We start from the raw sequence: 20,871 nt of genomic DNA on the forward strand, positions 1-20,871 counted from the left end.
TGTGTCAATCATATGCCTAGGAGATACATAATGGCAGGGAGGGTGGGGGGAAAGGGAGAGATGATATAATTTCCCATCCTTCTGGAATGGATATTCTCCTCAACAAGTTCAGGACAGCATCACCTGCTTGAAGCTAAAGAATAAAATGCACAACCTACCTGTGAGCTGTCGCCTTCTACTTCGAGTCGTTTCACAATTTGCGGAGCAGGGTGTAAACTTGGACCAAGCAGTGAAGGTGCAGTCATTGCGACATGGGACTGTACATTCTTGCATGAGGGGAGGCATGCCGTTCATCTGCTTGAGGCATTCCGTCATTTCTGCTGATTGGTTATTATCAGAGATGCATGAGACAGCTAAAAAAAAAAAAAGGATGCTTTTGTTGCTATTTTAATTAAATCAAGCTGCTGCTGATTCTTGGATGAAATAGCAGAATTCCCCAATGTTTGAAAAATTTTGTTATCACTGTGATTGCAAAAGGTGTTCAACATAGCTAACCTTATTTCTTTCTGGAAATTAAATGTTTATTGTTGCCAGTGGGGGTATTTGATAATTTAATTGGTTTCATTATTAATCCAAACCCTGCACTGACAGCAACCAAAATAATTGTTCAGTAATTTTCTGTATGTCCTGCTTGTGAGCATTTGATCTCTAGAGATGGTATAAAACTAGAAAACAGAATCTACAACAGAACAATACAAAGATGAAAAAGGACCAAACCATGAAAAAAATCATTTGCATCTTTCATAGATTTGATTTTTGTTAACTTGCTAAATAGCACTTATGTTTAAATGGTCCTATGTTTGTCAGTCAGTATTTAAAAATAAATTTCCCTTTCTACAAGTAAACCATTTTTTCCCCTTACTAACATTTCAGGATAAGGTAAAATTTTTAATCATTTTTTCCAAGTACAGGCATAATGTCTCCAGATAATCCCCATTACAGATATCCTACCAATTGCAGATAACTCTTCTATGCTCCTCACATACTTTTTCAACTGGAATTGTCTGCAGTCATACCATGAACTTATTTCAAGGTAAAACATTTTTTTGATTTTGCTTAATTTTTGAGTCTTTAGACTAATGCCACTGTATTCAATTATGAATAAATGATATTTTGTGCCTCTTTGATTCACCCTAATTATAGACTCAAAGGATATATCTTTACTTTCTAGACCAGCATGTCTCAAACTTGGCATCAGTGACATTTTAGATTGGATAATTTCATTTTGTGGATACACAAGTTTGTCTTGCACATAGTAAGATACTTAGCAGCATTCTTGGCCTTAGCCAATTAAATGCCAATAGCACACATACCCTCTTGGTTTTGAAAACCAAAAATGACTTTACACATTGACATGTCCCCCTGATTGACAACTACACCTCTCAACTGATTTCTAACCATGGATGTCTTCGAGAATACAGAGATTTGATGGCATAACTTCAGATCTACTCAAACAGCATCTCTGGGAAAGAAGTCTAGAAATATTTTTGTCTCTAAGTGTCCCAGGTGGTTCTGATCCAGCCTGTCCAATGGCCACCTGCCTTTGGCATGATGTCTTTGGAAATGGTATGTGTTAATGGATATTTGCTGAGTTTAGCATCCTAAGAACAAACTGTTTAGGATCACTTTTATTACAGCTCTTTAAAATCTACCAAATTAAAAGGAATAAAGAGACCACAACTAGGAACACTGTTGTTAAGAACTGTTTATATAAACTTTTCTAGCACAGGGTAAGTATATGAAAGGGCCTTCAGTTGTCCATTTCTCTTATATTCTGAATTTCTTTATCTGGAGCACAACAAAAAACAAGTCAATCTGAATATTATCTATCCATGTATCCATCCATTTATTTACTTATTATTTATGAAGTGGTGAAAGCCAAATGTATCTAATGCTTTAGGACCAAGGAATTAGCTAAAATAACAATGGCTGCACACACAATATGTCCCAGTTTGTACATCTGCTCTGAAGCAGGTGGGGCTATTCATTCATTCTGAATAGTTTTATTCTTGTTTCTGTCCATATCCTAGGAACAAAATCCACTGCACATCAAGCCAACATCACCTGCATTTTCTTTGTTGGGAATATTATAGCCATTAATGATGAATACAGTGCAAGATCTTTTCTCAAGTAGGGTACAAGCAAATGTTTACTTGAATTTCATGCTTAGATAACTAATTTGGAGTCAATTTAGGGGATTTTTACCATGCTAATTTATTTTCCAAGATGACAGTGTAATGAATAACATAAAGAGGAATTTTTAAACACTTTGAAAAAATATTGCTATTTGAAAACTAAACCTCTACAAATATACAAATTAAGAGTTTTTCCAATGATAAAACATTTTTAAATACTTTATATAATTTCATTTAAGTTTAAAACTTGAAAACTATACAATAAACATTCAATGATATTTTTAAGTTTGGCAAGCTATCTAAATTAGAGTACAAATGGATTTATGAATGTCTATATTCAACTATATTGGTTTCCCTGGTGGTTCAGTGATAAATACTTTGCCTGCCAATGCAGGAGACATGGGTATGATCCCAGGGTGGGGAAGCTCTTCCGCATGAGAAAATGGCAACCCACTTCAGTATTCTTGCCTGGGAAATCCCAAGGACAGAGGAGCCTGGTAGGCTCTAGCCCACGGGGTCGCAGAGTCAGACACAATGGAGCACACACACACACATATAGTTCTGTGGGCAATATTAAGCGTGTATAAACTCCTTAAGTCAGAGTTTTTTTGAGAACTAAATCAGAGGCGGTAAGTAGATAAACTTATCAAATTTTGGGCCTTTATTACTGACACCTTTTCCGCTAATAGAAGTTACTGAAATTGAGTCATTTATTCATCCATCCATCTGCTCACTTGGTTACAAAATATAAGGAGTTATGAATAATTATAAAAGCATTTTGTGTGTGTGCAAGGAAATATACATGTACATATAAATCTATCTTTCAAGGACGCTACTGTAGTGGCAGAGGTAAGCACATACACAGATAATAGCAGCACATTAATGCAGTTTCCCTAATGGCAATGACCAACTGGAAATCCTGGTACACAAGAGAAAAACAGGTACTTCATTCTTGGATGGAAATGATGCATAAGGTACAGGCGGGAAAGAAATAAGAAGAGACTGGACCTGTCAGACATCTGCTATTTAGTCGAACTCTGAGTTCTGGAACTTTTTGGATCATAGCACATCACTTGAAGGTCACAATCTAGAGAAATGATGTCTCTTTTGGTGTTTTTAAGTATTGAAAGCATTGTACTGTACTAGTGGGAAAGGTCTTTTCATCAGGCAAGGAAGAGGTATTTACTATTGATCATCCCTGGGTATTTCTACCCAAAATGAATCTTTTAAGAGGAACAGCAAATCAATGCTTAATTACAATTTATTAATTAAACTTAAAATATGGCTGTCTTTACTGGAGGAAAATTGTACTCTCAAGTAAAATTAGCTCAAATAGCTTTAGAGCAGTCTTGTGTGTTGTTTGAGATTTAGCTATCTTAAGCTTTGGACAGAAAGCTCTCAGACTGGCTGCCTGGAACAGCTGGGCACTGTCATTAAAGGAATGATGGAGAAGCAGGTGGGTGAGCTGAGTTACGGAGACAGAAGTTCTCAGATGACAACAGTCACCTGGCGAGTGGGTGTGGTCAGAGGACCTGGAACCCTCCACATGTCTGTGTGGTTTTCTTATCCATAGTGTCTAGCAATGAGCAGAAAGCACAGAATTGAGTTCAGCTTTATCTTTCTCTTAATCATGACATAGCCTGAGTCTTGGGAGAAAAAAGAAAATCACCAAAGAGGGGAAAAGAGTTACTAATTGCTTTCCCATGGTACATGATTCTTTTCAATTCTATCAGCATGAAAAGGAATGGCCTGGCAGGAAATGTAAAATTATCTGAGAATTTAGCAAAAGAAATTAAGCAAGGATCTGTATGTATTCTCAGTGTGATTCCTAGTTAATTTTTGAAGGACACCGGCTGTCAATGTCAGATGGTTAGGCAGCCTTCTTAGGCTTTAATGATGACTGAAATCAGCAGATTATTAACTACCACTAAATGACTATACTTTCTGCCCCCATTACCTCTAAACTCTGATAGTGAGACATGCCATGATAAGTTTGTCTTCTATTCAATTATGATATGAAGAGGGCAGGGGTTGCTGGCCTTATGATAAGAAATGGTAATATTCTACCTGGAATGACTAAATAAGTGATGGAATCCACTACTTCAGATCTACTCGTGTTCATCACCTTCACCAAGGTCACATTACTTTCCCAAAGTTGTTCCTAACTAGAGTCCAACTCTAATAGTTGACAAGAAAAGGTAGGAAAAACTTGATTCAAGAGGTCATGATTTCCAGGAAAGGAGGGTGACATGCTAGAAAAATAGAAGAGCTCTATTAGCTTGCTGTTCTGAAACTGTGAACCACTTCAGTTCAGGTAGAGTTCAATATATGTACATCGAAAAGGAGGGGGCAGCTACTGCTCAGCTCACACAACATTCGAACAATATATTCTACAGGGCAGACCCTGCAACAGAGGCCTGGGATACACAGGTGAAAGAAACATGGAAATAAAAGCTCATTCCACTCAGCGTCTTGCAAGGGCAGGACTCTGGGGCCTCAGGCACTGGGCAGCCAGGAGCCTTCCTGGATGGAGGGGAGGCTTGAAGAATGTGCACAGTGAAGACATGAGTCTGACCAGGGGCCTGGCACAACTTACATCTGTGCAGAGGAATAAGCAGATGCGCTGGCTTCTGGCCCTTGCTATACACATTCTAAGATCCTGTACCTCTTCTTTGATAAGGCTCATAACATTTGTGACTACCTGTTCCATGTCTGTGTAACAGGAACAACTAATTTAATGATGCAATGCCAGGTTGCCCCTTATACATGTGGGGACTGGCACTGGAATACAAGAGGAGGTCACAGATGGTAAGTCTAAAGAGTTAGATGTTATCATTGAAATTTACAAGCCTGTAATAGATCAGTTCTATTCTAATTAAAATACACGTCTTCATGACTTGGAACATGAAGTTCCAATATAAATTCTGGGATGACTTGGAGTTTCAGGCTGGAATGTGGCAGCTCAGGAATGATGGGCCCAGGCCTGAGTCTCTGGCCAGTCCTCCTCTCACTCCCAGCTGGATTCTACCTCCAGAAGGAACATCTAACATTTGTGAGTGGGCACTATAGTCAATACTCCAAAGCTCAATTCACAAATCGGCCACCCTTGTACACCCATCACATTTAGGGTGTACATGGAGTCAGTGCAAATGCTGATCACAGGTCAGACTCAGAGAAGAGGCTCCTGTAAGTTATTGAAGCTGGTTCAGGGCTATTGCTGCTACTGCTGTCCCTTCAGTTGTGTCCGACTCTGTGCGACCCCATGGACTGCAGCCTACCAGGCTCCTCCGTCCATGGGATTTTCTAGGCAAGAGTACTGGAGTGGGGTGCCATTGCCTTCTCCATAAGGGCTCTTAAGACAGGGGATTCCAAGGTTCTGACAACTAGGCAGAGTTTAGATAAGGAGTGGATGAGGAATCATGGCATCCTTGCTTCTGAGAAGGAACAGGCTGGAAAGGGGCCAGAGAAGGGTGCTCTAAGGCAGGGGTCCCCACCCTCCAGGATCTAATGCTTGATGAGGTGGAGCTGATGTAAATAATAGAAATAAAGTGCACAATGAATGCAACGTGCTCGAATTCTCCCTAAACCATACTCTCTACTTTGTCCACGGAAAAAGTGTCCCTGGTGCCAGAAGGTTGGCAGCCGTGATCTAAGGCATGGAGGTCAGCTCTTACTGAGACTAAGGGCAGAACTGCATTCTACTCCAATTATTTCATCATACACTGATGCAATCTTTCTTAAGAGTACCCTTCCTTGTAGGTAATCAGGAAAGGTGCAATTGCCAATTAAAGCTATCTCAGATTTGGCCATTTTAATTAGCCTCCTTCCTATTTAAAATAATTATTTTCAGGTAAATGTGCAGTTTCTCTTCCAGCCACTTCCCCCTCTCCCCTCCAGGAAGGAATCTAGGTGCCCAATAGCTATCAGGGGTCTCAGATCTGTATGAAGGTCCTTCAGAAGTGCCCCGAGTCACTGCCAGTGTCTACAGTGACAGTGGCCCTTGTCCACCGGGTGGCTGCTCACCCACCAGGGAAGTCCCCTTTCAGGGTGAAAATCACACGAACGCTCCCCTCTCAGCCTGATCCTCATCAGAGGGCTGTTATCCTCTAAGCTGATGAGGGCTCAGCCCACCTGGTACCTCGCGTGGAACTTCCTGCTGGGGCCCTGTGATCAGTGTTCTGGGAGAGTCAGAGTATGTTCTCCTGTGAAGCCTGCCCACACCAGCAGCTACCACACCTTCCCAGGGCCTAGGGGCATTTCTGCAGACTCTGTAACACAGGAAACTCAGGGAGCTTCTGAAGAGGCAATGAGGCCCTCCTCCTGGAGTGGCACCCCTGTAGGGCCTCTCTTCCCAGAGTTCTGAAGAAGACATGGAGCAAAAATCCTTCAGCTTTTTGCTGGTTCCTTAGCTAAACTCTCCACCCTCTTATATCAGTCCTGAGTCAGCGAAAATCATGACACAAGTTACTTTTGCTTGGCTTCCCCACCCCAGCTTTTCTTTTACTACTAATCACCCACCCAGGCAAAAAGACAAGGGCTTTGCATTCTTTCTGATTGATAGACACATCCATCTCCTATCTGAGATGACATTTATCTTGTCCCTTTCCATGAAGCCATAATGACAGACAAGATGCAGAGAGAAAATTTTGATTGGATTAAGGATGAAAATTTAAAGACATCTAAAAAATATGAAGCCTGCCACACATGTGCTTTACCACTAGGTGCTGAGATCTGGAGAGTAGAGCCTGTGACTGGCTGGTATAAGGATGTTTATTACAAATTAATGTGCTTCTTCCCCTTAATACAGTAGAGGACTTCCCAGGTGGCACAATGGTAAAGAATCCACCTACCAATGAAAGAGATACAAGAGACACGGGTTTGATCCATGGGTCAGGAAGATCTCTTGGAGAAGGAAATGGCAACCTACTCCAGTATTCTTGCCTGGAAAATCCCAAGGACAGAGGAGCCTGGTGGGCTACAGTCCATGAGATCACAAACAGCTGGACATGACAGAGTGTGTACGTGCACACACACACACACATAAAATAGAAGGGTTTTTTGAAACCCCAGCACAATGTAGGAGGCAGGGGTCACTAGGCACGTTGCCTTGGGAGTCAGGTGCTGAAGGACTTAAATGCTCTACTGCAGCGGCCCCCAACCTTCTTGGCACCAGGACCCAGTTTAATGGAAGACAATCTTTCCACACACTGGGGGATGAGAGGGAAGGGGTAGATGGCTTGGGGATGATTCAAGTGCATTATATTTATTATGCACTTTATTTCTAGTCTATTTACACTATTGCTCTGACAGCAGATGCCAATGTTTAGCTTAGAGTTTGGGGATCCCTGTTCTACTCAAGAGCTCAACTATTGGTCCTTTAGTTTCAGGAAAGACCCATGAGATGCTTTTTAATGTTACTGTTTCCAGGGTATTATTGTTTTTTGTTGTCATTGTAACAAATTACCAAAAACTTAGCAACTTGTAAGAACAGAAATATTTTCTCTTACAGTTCTAGGAATCAGAAGTCCAAAATCAGTTTCCTTGGGCTGAAGTCCAAATGTCATCAGGACCAGTTCCTTCTGAAGGTTCTATGGAGAATCAGGCACCAGGCCCTTTCTAGTTCCAGCGGATGCCTGCATCCGTCACTCCTAGCCCCTTCCTCAGCCTTCAAATCCAAGAGTGTGGCATGAGCATGTGAGCAGGTCACTTTCTTTCTGCATCATCAAAGGGCGTCCTGCCTCCCTCTCACTTTGAAGCTCTGTTGTGATTGCATTGGATCCACCTGGGTGATCCAGCATATTCTCCCCTCACAGCCTTAACTTAATTAATCACGTCTGCAAGGTCTTCTTTGCCATGGAAATAAGATATCACAGGTTCCTGGGATTAGGGCTTGTGCATTTTGGGGAGCTTTTAGCCAGCCTACAATATAGAGCAAAGGTATTTCTTCATAGCTCATCCACTGGAATAAGAATCAAGCCTACCTCATCTACTTGCAAAAATAGGAAAAACAGAGTTGACACAATCAGGCTTACCACGCCTTCCCTCGTCCTTACTCTCACAACAGGTTGGTTTTGTTTTAATTCTCTGGTTTTTCAATCACCCAGCCTGACTTCCCTCAGCCACTCAGGCACCTTTAGAATTACTCTCCCCACCCTGTGTTGGGTACCCTTAGGGAAAACAGACAGATTCATTTCTTATTCAAGACAAAGCATAAGGAAGACTGCATACATCTATATTAAACAGAAGTGCATTTCAGTGGCAAATACCAGGATTGGGGGTAGTCTGAGCCATGGGAAATGCAAAGCCACTTTCCCCCCATCCAATTGTAACCCTTGGATTGTTGGCTTCATGAATAAAGGAACAGTCTCTGCAGAGAAATCTTAAAATTGAGAAGGAGTGAGAACAGTTAGAAGGAATAGGAAGTTCTAAGTCCTGGAAAAGTGGCTTCCCTGGTGGCTCAGTGGTAAAGAACCCACCTGCCAATGCAGGAGACACAGGAGATATGGGTTCAGATCCCTGGGTCAGGAAGATCCTGTGGAAATGGCACCCCATCCATTATTTTTGCCTGGAGAATCCCCATAGACAGAGGAGCCTGGTGGGCTAAAGTTCATGAGGCCTCAAAGAGTCAGACAAGACTTAGTGATTGAGCCTTTGAGTCCTGGAAAAGAAGGCTAAGTCTAAACTCTCATTCACAGGAAGCATGCCTTATTGCTCCTGCTTTGAACTGTCCACCATTAGAGAGGAGAGCCTTGAGCCACCATCCAAGCTCGAGAGCCACAAGCTGGTCAGGGATGTAATGGATATCAATATGGGCTCCCACATGCTGTGTGCAATTGTCTTCCCAGCTTGTCTGTGCCTATTTACTCTGGCCTCTGTTCTAATCCTTCATGCAAGTGGCCAGCGCTAATGTGGGGCATGGCCAGGAGCCCTGGTATCATCATTGGCAATAGGGATGGAGGCCCCCACCATGGCATTTCCCAGGGCAGAGACTGGGGTCACCCAGGACTGACCAAGCCAACTTCACTCAAGGATTAAACCTAGGCCCTTCCCCTTCAGACGTCAACCACCAAAGCTCAAACTACCAGTCGTCTCATGTACCCTAATTCTCTCAGTGGATGTCCCAGCAACTCCATTTCTGTGACAACTATAGGTAGTGGAGAAGACATTTTCACTTGCTATCATCCAAATGAGTCAATCTGGAATGAAAAGCCAGTTCTTTCCATATTCCAAGTGTTTTCATTTTCTCCTAGTATTTTTTCTCTTTCTGTGCAGAGCACAGTGGGTGAAAGCATGGTATTTGGAGATCCCATTCTTCAAAAACTATATTTGAATAAAATGTGTACTTATTATTACATGCTGAATGACATATATGCAACTTTTGAGTGGAACAGCATGAGTTGTGGAAATTGAATTAAACAATAAACATGTAATTGCTTGTTAGGGTGCTTTAATTGACTCATAAGTACCATATGAGAAGCTGTGTGGCTGCAGGAGCCCAATTATAGGCTTGCTTATGGAAAGATACAATTCATTTTGCATGTTGGAAACATATTCCCCAATTATTGGTGCCCTCCCAGAAAAAAAGAAAAAAGAATTTTCAAATAAATAAGAAATGCTTAGTAAGCTAATAATGTAGACTTAGTCCCTTAGTCCCTTGAAGCACTTTATTTAGGTTCTAATGCATGATCAGGAAATGAACAGTTAAAAATGCCCATTGATTTTATTCCAGGGGATTTTTAAGCCCCAAAGCTCTCTCTATCCACAGCTAAGTACGGAAGCATATACAGGCAGGGCTCTTTACTTCAAAGGATTTGTCCCCTAACTGAAAAATACTGGCTAGAATTAAATACTTCAGGAAAGAAGTGGACAGAATAAAATTACAAATTTTGATATAATTTTGATATAAAAATTATATCAAAAAGAAAAACAAACAAACAAACAAAAAGGATACCAAAAACAGGTGAGTCACAAGGGAGGGCAGGGGATCTTAAGCTCTGACTGCTGGTCTGGTGTGGCAGATTCTAGAAGGGAATGCTAGGCCTGTGGTCAAGATACCCAGCCACTGCTGGGAAGCAAATGGAGCCAGATGAGCTGTGGGCCTTGGGGCATGAGAAACACAGGAGGAGCAAGTTGACTAACAAATCAAGGCAGGAAACCAGAGGTTCCAGACGAGTACGGTGGGCACCTTCAAAAACTGGAGGAGAGAAGGAGTAATCATTAGGAATCTTAAATCTAAGGGAGGAAAGCATTACACTTTGCTAGGCACAGTGTCACCTGACAGTGATGTCTGCATGAGCTTTAGATCCCCAGTGATTTCCATTAACCACAGTGAAACTACTCAAATATTTAAGTACAGAGGGTAGCGCGCTTATTGAAGACGGTGCAAGACAAGTCTCTTAATCTCCAACCACCTCTCCCCTAAACGAGACCCCAGAAATAAATACTCAGAGTAGACCAGACCAGGCTATGAAAAGTCAGCTATAAAGTTCTTAGCCTTTCCTTCAATTTAAACTGCCTCTCTGAGCCCTTCCTCTTACAGAGAAACATTAAAACCTGTATTGAAGACCACCATTTAAAAATGCATCAATTCATCACATTTGCAGACATAACTATAAATTAATTCATGACAGTGAATATGAAGGAGTCATTATTGCAACCAAGCTTTTTGTACATCAGCGACTCCCTCCCTGGTTTTATAATACCTTAGAGTAGCTTCACAGAGAAGGCAATGGCAACCCACTCCAGTTCTCTTGCCTGGAAAATCCCATGGACGGAGGGGCCTGGTAGGCTGCAGTCCGTGGGGTCGCTAGGACTCGGACACGACTGAGCAACTTCACTTTCACTTTTCACTTTCATGCATTGGAGAAGGAAATGGCAACCCACCTCAGTGTTCTTGCCTGGAGAATCCCAGGGACGGAGAGCCTGGTGGGCTGCCGTCTATGGGGTCGCACAGAGTCGGACACGACTGAAGTGACTTAGCAGCAGCATTGTAGCTTCATGCATCTCAGTTGACTTTCTTTCATTCAGTGGGGAATGACTGCTTATGGTAGAGTTTTTTTTGGGGGGGAGGTGGGCGGGGGGTGATGAAAATGTCCTGGAATTTGAGTGTGGTGATGGTTGTATAACTATAAACGTATTTTTTTAAAAACTACTAAATTATACACTTTAAAGAGTGAATTTTCTCTCAATGTAGCTACTAGGAAAACTTCATCATGTAAGTATTCTGAATTACTTTCTGAATCAAATAAAATTTTAGAAGAAAGAGCTCAGAAATCATGGCACAAAATTTTCAATTAGATGCTGCATGTCCAGAAATCCTGGGAATTAACTATTTACCAGTAAGCAAATAAAATTTTCTCCCTAAAGTTATGCCCCAAACCACTTATATTAGCTTTCATAGACAATTAGTAAGAATGTTAAGATTTTTTAAATTATTTTTTAAAATGTTTTCCTCCATTAAGGGAAAAAATACCTTTGCCTAGACTTTCTGTGGTGCTATATTTATTAAGTTAGAATTCTGCAGAACTCTATTTTGTGGACATAACATACAGTTTAATAGAAGATAAAAATCTCTGCCCTACGAGAGATAATAATCTATACAGAATAATAATCTATATAGAATACTCAAATTCCAGCAAGCGGGGTGAAAAAAACTCACTAAATATACAAACATCTATGAACCACCTGCATTTAAATGTATTCAGTATGCACAATCATCACATGGTAGTTAAGAGTTAATTTCTTACCATGTTATAAAAATCTTTCAGGTAAGAAATCACCTAGCTCCCCTTAAAATGTTTTTTTCTTTCCTTCTTTCTATATCGTGGGCTCATTAGAAGTGTAAACTAATGATGAGATGCTTTCTAGTATTTCCAAGTCATTTTTCTCACAGCCACTAAAAACCCATCAGATCAGATTTCTTCAGAAATATCTCCCACATCTAAATTCTTGTCTTGTGTCAAATGAAATCCTCAAGTCAAGTATGGAAGTTTTTTGACATTTCTTTCTTACATATATCAGGGAAAATTCATACACACTTCATTCTACAGAATATTGTCTATAAGTATGCAATATGCTAGAAGCTTTATGCTTCTCTGGTCCCTATTTTATGTACATGAACCAAAGTAATGTATATTTGGCAGGTGTGAACGAATAAATATGCTAATTCACACACTGCATGTAGAAAGTGATTTATTCCAGTTTTAAAGGAATATGGTAGTATTTACATAAGATTCACCTGTATCTCTGCTAACAGCTGTTGTGTAACCAACTTCCAAATGAGGAGAAAAAAATGGGCTGGGTATTTTTTTAACAGTTGCTCTGAATTTGACAGATGGATGGTGCTTAGTTACCTACTGCACTTCACAGAAAGCTACAGGGAAGACTTGGGCCAAATCGCTGCAGCAGGTAATTATAGATTTTTTTTTTAAGGAATTTACTTTAGGAGCTTAAGAGGTAAGATTCTTCAAAGCCTTTGTGAAACAAACATTGTAACTATATCTGCCATGAAATAAGCTATCTTGATAATGAGTGCTAAACGTCATGTCATATAATCATCCCAGTAACAGTAACTAATGAGATGTAACAGTAACTATTCACATCTCAATATCCAATGAGATGTGAAATGCAAATTTCAAAATAATTTGGTGTTCTCTATTGAAAAACAACTTCAAAGACCTAGGATACTAATTATCGCATTGCTACAGAGAAACAATAAATCAGCCCTATATCCATATTTATCTTCCCCCCTTATTAAAGCATACTACATTTTCTTGTGGTTCTATCTACTAAAACATCTCTAAGGAACTCTCCTTTTTCTACAAATGATTTCCTCTTTGAGATCACTATGGGTACTCATGCTTTACATAGAACCATAATCACCAGCATTATAATAAATTGTTGGTTATGTACAAAGTCAAGAAGACATTTGTTTTCATTTTCTTGTCTCCTTCTCCATACACTCTGCCAAAATGCTGCTGCAATTATGTTTATTCATTTCCATTTCCTCTTTGGGCCTCTGGAGACCATGCATTTGTGACATTCTCTATGATAAATACAACTGTTACATTTTAATTCAGTTCGAGAATCTCAAACTTAATAAAATCCCATTACAAAAGTCTGAGTAATGATGACTTCAGAAAATCATATGCACTGTATATATTCATTGGTCATGCAATTTCTTTTCTCTCACAAGACTTTTTAATAAAGAACAATTCACTTTATGTAACATGTGGATGGAATCCTGAAAATTGTATGCAAGAAATGTGAAGGAAATTAATTTATTTTGATGCAATAGTTAAGCCTGCTATGGGAAGACTTTCTATCCAGAATAATGACCTCTAACCTCAAAGGTGCATTTTTCAACGTAAATAGTCAATGTTGTGCTTATGTGAAACTGAGTTTGTTTAAAATGATACATACCTCAAAATCAAATGCCTCCAAATATCTTATGTATAAGTTTTTAACAGCTAAAATTAGCTGAATTAAGATTAAAACTGTCTTCCAGCATCTTAGCAGTTATGAGTAAAGTCAGGAAATTGATCTACTTTTACCTTTAAGTACTGAGAAATAATGAATCTTAATGTGACTATTCAATTCACATACTACTTGAGGAAGTACTGACATCTTGAATGCTGATTTCAGACCCAAAGCTAACCTGACCCTGTAATCAGATCTTCTCTTAAAAATTACATTATTTTACATATTTGCTTCAAGTCCTCACAGCATCCAATGAAACTTGCTTTTCCACCAGAGGTCATGCCGGTGACCAGGACAATCTGAGGAGGCAACATGGCCAGCCAAGAGGATGAGCCTGGCTCCGGCTTTTCCTATAATAGCTGCAGGACCCACTGGACTAGGCTCCTTGAAACTCCAGTGTATTTATATGCAAAATGAACGAGATGGACCAGTATGTGCTGGGTCTCTTTGAGCTTGAATAGTCTTTGATTATGAGTACATGCATTACAAAGTACTCTGGTGGGTACGTTACAGTTCATGGTTCTATTGAAAACTCGTAAGATTAGCACAGACACTTAGTAACAAAGCAAACATTCATGCATAATTGTTTCTCTTTCATTTAGTGACATCCTAAGTACATATAGCATGCTAACATACAACGGAAAATATTCTAATTTTAGTTAAAAAAAAACTCCATACTTATCTCCGGAAATCATTTTAGATAACATAAAATGTAGACTTCCAGGTAAAAATGGCAGAGAAGAAACTTACATGCACTTGCGCTTTTTGCTTGTGTGCATGCTCAGTTGCTTCAGTTGTAGCTGACTGCTTGCGACTGCATGGACTGTAACTCACCAAGCTCCTCTGTCCATAGGGATTTTCCAGGCAACAATACTGGAGTGGGTTACCATGCCCTTCTCCAGGGGATCTTCCCAACCCAAGGATTGAACCCACATCTCTTATGTCTCATGCACTGGCAGGTAGGTTCCTTACTGCTAGCACTATCTTAAATATCATTAAAATTTAACACACTGATAAAATGAGAAAGAACAGAATGGTGTCATGATTCCAGAAGTTCTGTATCCGGGGAGCAGAGTTAAAGGATTAAACAGACTAAACAAAATATTAAATTTTAAAGTAGAAACAGCAAAAGCCAAATCTGACTTATATCATAGAATATCCAGAAGTGTGGCTGAATGGGGGGAAATAGGTGTTTTTTAAAAAATAACTCAGCTTGAGTATATACAAAGCAGTCATCTCCACAACTCACTGCCAGGTCACATAGCAAGGATACTGACTCCTTTCTACCCACCCTTTTTGCAAAAGACTGGATTTTAAAATAAGTATGTTATAGGCTCACTGAACCAGAAGCCAAACACCCAGCTGAGAAGTTTACTTGATCATGGTCGTACTGAAATCTCTCACCAGCTTCCCTAACTCAGTCCAGAGACTGAAAAATAAGTTTTCCTCCTCCAGGCAGCCAATTTGGGAGTCTGTTCTAGGAAATACAAAGTTCAAGAGGAAAGACTTAACTCTGTTGAGGTGAGAAGTTTTCCAACTGAACAGCCCAGGTAGATATTCTACTCTTAAGCTAGCATGAGCAGCCAACTTCATATAACTCAACCTTGCTAATTCTAAAGAGAAGCAGAAAAACAAGAATGATCAGGTATCTGAGGAAAATGTCTGACATAAAAAGAGTAACCAATTCAAACTATAGAATAAAAATAAGTTGGGACACGTTGAAATCTTATAAGGGGAATTCAAAAAGAAACATGTACCTCAATATTCATTGCAACACTATTTACAATAGCCAGGACACGGGACAACCTAGATGTCCACTGACAGAGGAATTGATAAAGAAGATGTGGTACATATATACAATAGAATATTCAGTTCAGTTTAGTTCAGTTGCTCAGTCGTGTCCAACTCTTTGCGACCCCATGAATACTACTCAGCCATAAAAAGGAATGAAATCGGATCATTTGTAGTGATGTGGATGAGCCAGGAGTCTGTCCTACAGAGTGAAATAAGTCAGAAAGAGAAAAACAAATATCATATGTTAATGCATGTATATGGAATCTAGAAAAATGGTACTCATGAACCTATTTGCAGGGCAGTAATAGAGATGCAGACTTAAAGAAGGGACTTGTGGACACAATTGGGGACGGAGGGCTTGGAATGACTTGAGAGAGTAGCACTGACATATATATGCTGCTTCTGCTGCTGCTAAGTCACTTCAGTCGTGTCCGACTCTGTGTGACCCCCTAGACAGCAGCCTACCAGGCTCCCCCGTCCCTGGGATTCTCCAGGCAAGAACACTGGAGTGGGTTGCCATTTCCTTCTCCAATGCAGGAAAGTGAAAAGTGAAAGTGAAGTCGCTCAGTCATGTCTGACTCTTAGCGACCCCATGGACTGCAGCCCACCAGGCTTCTCCATCCATGGGATTTTCCAGGCAAGAGTACTGGAGTGGGGTGCCATTGCCTTCTCCATATATATACACTACCATGTGTGAAACAGGTAGCTAGTAGGAAGCTGCTGTGTAGCAGAGGGAGCTCAGCTTGGTGCCCTGCGATGACCTGGAGAGGCGGGATGGTGGGCGACGGGAGGGAGGTTCAAGAGGGAGGGAGTATATGTATGCATATTGCTGATTCACATAGCTGTACAGTAGAAACTAATACAACATTGTAAAGCAATTATATTCCAATTAAAAATAAATTTGAAAAAACCTTGATGGGGAGAACCAGAAAATAAAAGGCTATCACTACCATTTTTTTCATATATATATTTCTACCATGTCACTGGAAGTGGACACTCCGAAAAGAGAATGTTGAGCAAATAAAGACCTTTCAGAAGTTTAAACAAAGAGAAAGGTGAAAGTGAAAGTCACTCAATCATGTCCAACATTTTGTGACCCCATGGACTATATTCCCCCATGGACTATATTCCATGGACTATCCATGGAATTCTCCAGGCCAGAATACTAGAGAGGGTAGCCATTCCCTTCTCCAGGGGATCTTCCCAACCCAGGGATCGAACCCAGGTCTCCCACATTGCAGGCAGATTCCTTACTGGCTGAGCCACTAGGGAAGCCCAAGAATACTGGAGTGGGCAGCCTACCCCTTCTCCATTGGATCTTCCCAACCCAGGAATCAAACTGGGGTCTCCTGCATTACAGGTGAATTCTTTACCAATTGAACAACCAGGGAAGCCTTCAAACAAGTAGCAGAAACTAAAAGAGAAACTCACTAGAGGATAAGATTACGTTGAGGAAGTCTTTCAAAGTAGAATAAAAAGACAGATGGAAATTAGGAGAGAAAAAAATTTAGAAAACATATCCAGAGGGTCTAACATTTGGCTTTTAGGAGCTCCGGAGCTAGAGAATAAAAGAAATTAGGCAAGCAAATCATTAAAACCAAAATAGTTCATGAAAATGTCAAGAATATATATTTCTAAATTAAAAGAAATTTTGAATGCTTCAGTTCAGTTCAGTTCAGTCACTCAGTTGTGTCCAACTCTTTGCAATCACAGCACGCCAGGCCTCCCTGTCTATAAAAAACTCAATTAATATAGATCCCCAAGAAGGTAAATCTTAGTGAAATTTTAGAACAAGGTAGACAAAGATCTCAAAAGCTTCTAATGTCTTGCCCCTAATGAAATCCAGAATGAAAACATATACAAAATTCTGAAGGAAAAGTTTTTCCAGCTTAAACTTCTATACCTCATTTAATTGTCATTCAAGTGTGAGAACAGAATGAAGGTATTTTCAGACACTCCTGGTTATGAAAACTTTAACTCCAAATCCTTTCTCAGGAAACTACAGAAGGGTGAATTTCACTAAAAGAAAAGAGTAAATCAAACAAGAGCAGAGGAGAGAATGAGAAGAAAAGTGGATGAGGAAAGAGGTCCCAGGATGACAGATATAAATATAATAATTGAGCTGAGATTGAATAGATCAAAAATGCCATGAGAGCTTTTTCTGAAATATGAAACTGATGGATCTGATCATCTTGAGGAAACATTTACTGAATCATCAGAGTTTGGGGTTTTTTCCAGCCAAGAGAAGACAAATAACAAAGTAAGAAAAAAATCTAGAATATGAATAACTCCAGGGATAATAAAATGTTACATGAAAAAAATGATTATCATAGTTTACTTATACAAGTCAAAGATTTCAAAAACACTGATAAACCAATAAAAACACTGAATATATTGATCTAATAAAATTACATAATTACTAGATGGGGTAACAGGAAGGGTGACTATCTAATTAGGATAGGGTGAGACAAAAGAAACACATCCTTATAATTCATAGTGAGAAGGCAGTAGTTAATGCGTAAGTCTGAAAAAAGAAAAATCCACAAGCCAAACACAATTTTTGGATATATGTTTCAAAAAACCAACATAATTAGCTAAAATAAATGAAAGTAGTTGACCTTGGGGTGAGGCAAATGAAGGCAAATGTCACAGAATATTTTTTAAATTTTATTGTAGAACTATTTACCCTTCGAATTGTGCACATATATACATTTGCTAAAGATAAAAATGAATAAGGGAATGATTAAAATAGATTAAGTCTAACATCTTTAAAATACTCTCACAATATATATATAATAGTATATTAAATCAAATACATAATATACTGGATTATATATCATAAATACATACAAAGTCTTTCCAATTTGCTTCCTTTTGCCAATAAAATACAATGGAGCATAAGTCTATATTTTTATACTCTTAATATTCTACCTATTTATTTCTTATCTTTCTCAACAAAAAAACAACAGCATGAAAACGTGGCAGATTTTTTTTTCTTCCAACTTTGTGAAAAAAGCAGAAACAGCTAGCCATGCATTTCCTTTATTAATGGCTTACTATGTGCCAGGTACTCTATTAGGCATTATAAAGTAAAAACATGAAAAAGAATTCCAGTCCTTGGCTTTTGACAACTTAAGTGGTTGGTTGGGAAGGAGGTTGGTTAGATGGGTGATGTAATTTACTTTCAACCTCCAAACGAGAAACTAGAACAGGATGTAGAGAAAACTGCTGATGACAGAAATCAAAAAGATGAATATAAAATGCAATGGTCATTGGCTCATAATGAGACAGGAACTAGGAGGAACACCTGGGCTAACATGGGAGGATAATTATTACTGATCTGTGTGGAAAGGCAAAGATAGCTGGTTACTTACAAGTTCTTTCCTTAGTGAGTTCACTAAATTCATTTCCTTATTTAGTACTATTCTGCCTTTTTCAGGACATTTAGCTCCTGACAATTACTAACTTAAAAATAACATAATCTCAGATTTAATTTCCATGTTGCTTTTTCTCCATTTCTAAGAAAGTAGCTTTAATTTCTGTATCCCTTTGATTTTACAAGTCACAGAGAAATAGTCCAGTGCAAATCCCAGACACTGGACATGAATTCTGTTTTTGAGGGCTTTCTACTCCTCCAAGCTGCTGCCTGCTAAAGCAAATAACACCAGACATCAACTTAAGAGACTGCTGACCACAATTATCAAACCCAAGCCAAAATAATCTCACTTTATTCTCAGCCATAACAAGCTCATTAGTGACTGTGAGGGATCTGCTTCTGTTCAAACCGTGCAACATTTTGGGGAAAAGGGATGCAAATGTGCGATGCTATCTGAAGTTGTTTCAAAACAAAATAAAATAAAGCCAGGAAGGACAGTGGGCAAGTGCAAACCTAAACATCCAAGAAAGCATTTGGTGTCCTGGGTGTGAAAATGATGAAAATATTCTTAAAACATCTGGCTTTAACACATTTAGGTAGCACTAACATTCAAGTTTCCCAATAGCCTATTTCTTGGAAAATGTGAACCACATAAAGGGGACCAAGATGACTCAGTAATCTACATCAAAATGAGAGTGAGTTTGAAAAATTCTATGCAGACTGTTATTTAAATATGATTAAGGATTCCAAATATCATATGATATCTGTCTTTATCTGAGTTACTTCACAAGATAATCTCTAGGTCCATTCATGTTGCTACAAATGGCATTATTTCATTCACTCAGGACAATATATAAAATAGATAACCAACAAGTATCTACTGTATAGCACATAGAACTATAATCAATATTTTATAATAATCTAAAATGGAAAAGAATCTGAAAAAAAATAGATATATGTATATATAACTAATCCACTGTGCTCTATACCTGAAACCACCATAACAATGTAAATGAACTATACTTATATATATATATATATATATATATATATATAGGATGGAAGATTCTGAAAATTACATGATGGTAGCATTCTTGTGGTCATAATGGACCCATTTACTGGATAGGCAATAGTTAGAAATTAATTAACTTATATACAGAGAACATCATGAGAAACGCTGGGCTGGAGGAAGCACAAGCTGAAATCAAGATTGCTGGGAGAATATCAATAACCTCAGATATGCAGATGACACCACCCTTATGGCAGAAGTGAAGAAGAACTAAAGAGCCTCTTGATGAAAGTGAAAGTGGAGAGTGAAAAAGTTGGCTTAAAGCTCAACATTCAGAAAACGAAGATCATGGCATCCTGTCCCATCACTTCATGGGAAATAGATGGGGAAACAGTGGAAACAGTGGCTGACTTTATTTTTGGGGGCTCCAAAATCACTGCAGATGGTGATTGTAGCCATGAAATTAAAAGACACTTACTCTTTGGTAGCAAAGTTATGACCAACCTAGACAGCATATTTAAAAGCAGAGACATTACTTTGTCAACAAAGGTCCGTCTAGTCAAGGCTATGGTTTTTCCAGTAGTCATGTATGGATGTGAGAGTTGGACTATAAAGAAAGCTGAGCACCAAAGATTTGATGCTTTTGAACTGTGGTGTTGGAGAAGACTCTTGAGAGTCCCTTGGACTGCAGGAGATCCAACCAGTCTATCCTAAAGGAAATCAGTCTTGGGTGTTCATTGGAAGGATTGATGTTGAAGCTGAAACTCCAATACTTTGGCCATGTGATGTGAAGAGCTGACTCATTTGAAAAGACCCTGATGTTGGGAAAGATTGAGGGCAGGAGGAGAAGGGGATGGCAGAGGATGAGATGGTTAGATGGCATCACTGACTCAATGGACATGAGTTTGGGTAAACGCCAGGAGTTGGTGATAGACAGGGAGGCCTGGCGTGTTGCAGTTCATGGGGTCACAAAGAATTGGACATGACTGAACGACTGAATTGAACTAAACTGAATGAATCAGGATAAAGCTAAAATACACAGTATCTAAAATAATGAATGGATTGATATGAAAATTTAG

General features: G+C 39.3%; 1 protein-coding gene across 1 annotated transcript in view; it reads right to left on the reverse strand.

The window, feature by feature from the left end:
• THSD7B (thrombospondin type 1 domain containing 7B) overlaps positions 1-20,871 on the reverse strand; it is a 1,073,031-nt gene that overhangs the window by 327,352 nt on the left and 724,808 nt on the right. Inside the window, exon 13 of the mRNA XM_070768428.1 lies at positions 159-353. Coding sequence (XP_070624529.1) covers positions 159-353 — 195 coding nt within the window. The remainder of the gene's footprint in view (positions 1-158; positions 354-20,871) is intronic.

This window comes from Bos indicus, chromosome 2 (genome assembly GCF_029378745.1).
Source record: "Bos indicus isolate NIAB-ARS_2022 breed Sahiwal x Tharparkar chromosome 2, NIAB-ARS_B.indTharparkar_mat_pri_1.0, whole genome shotgun sequence".
Lineage (NCBI taxonomy): Eukaryota > Metazoa > Chordata > Mammalia > Artiodactyla > Bovidae > Bos > Bos indicus.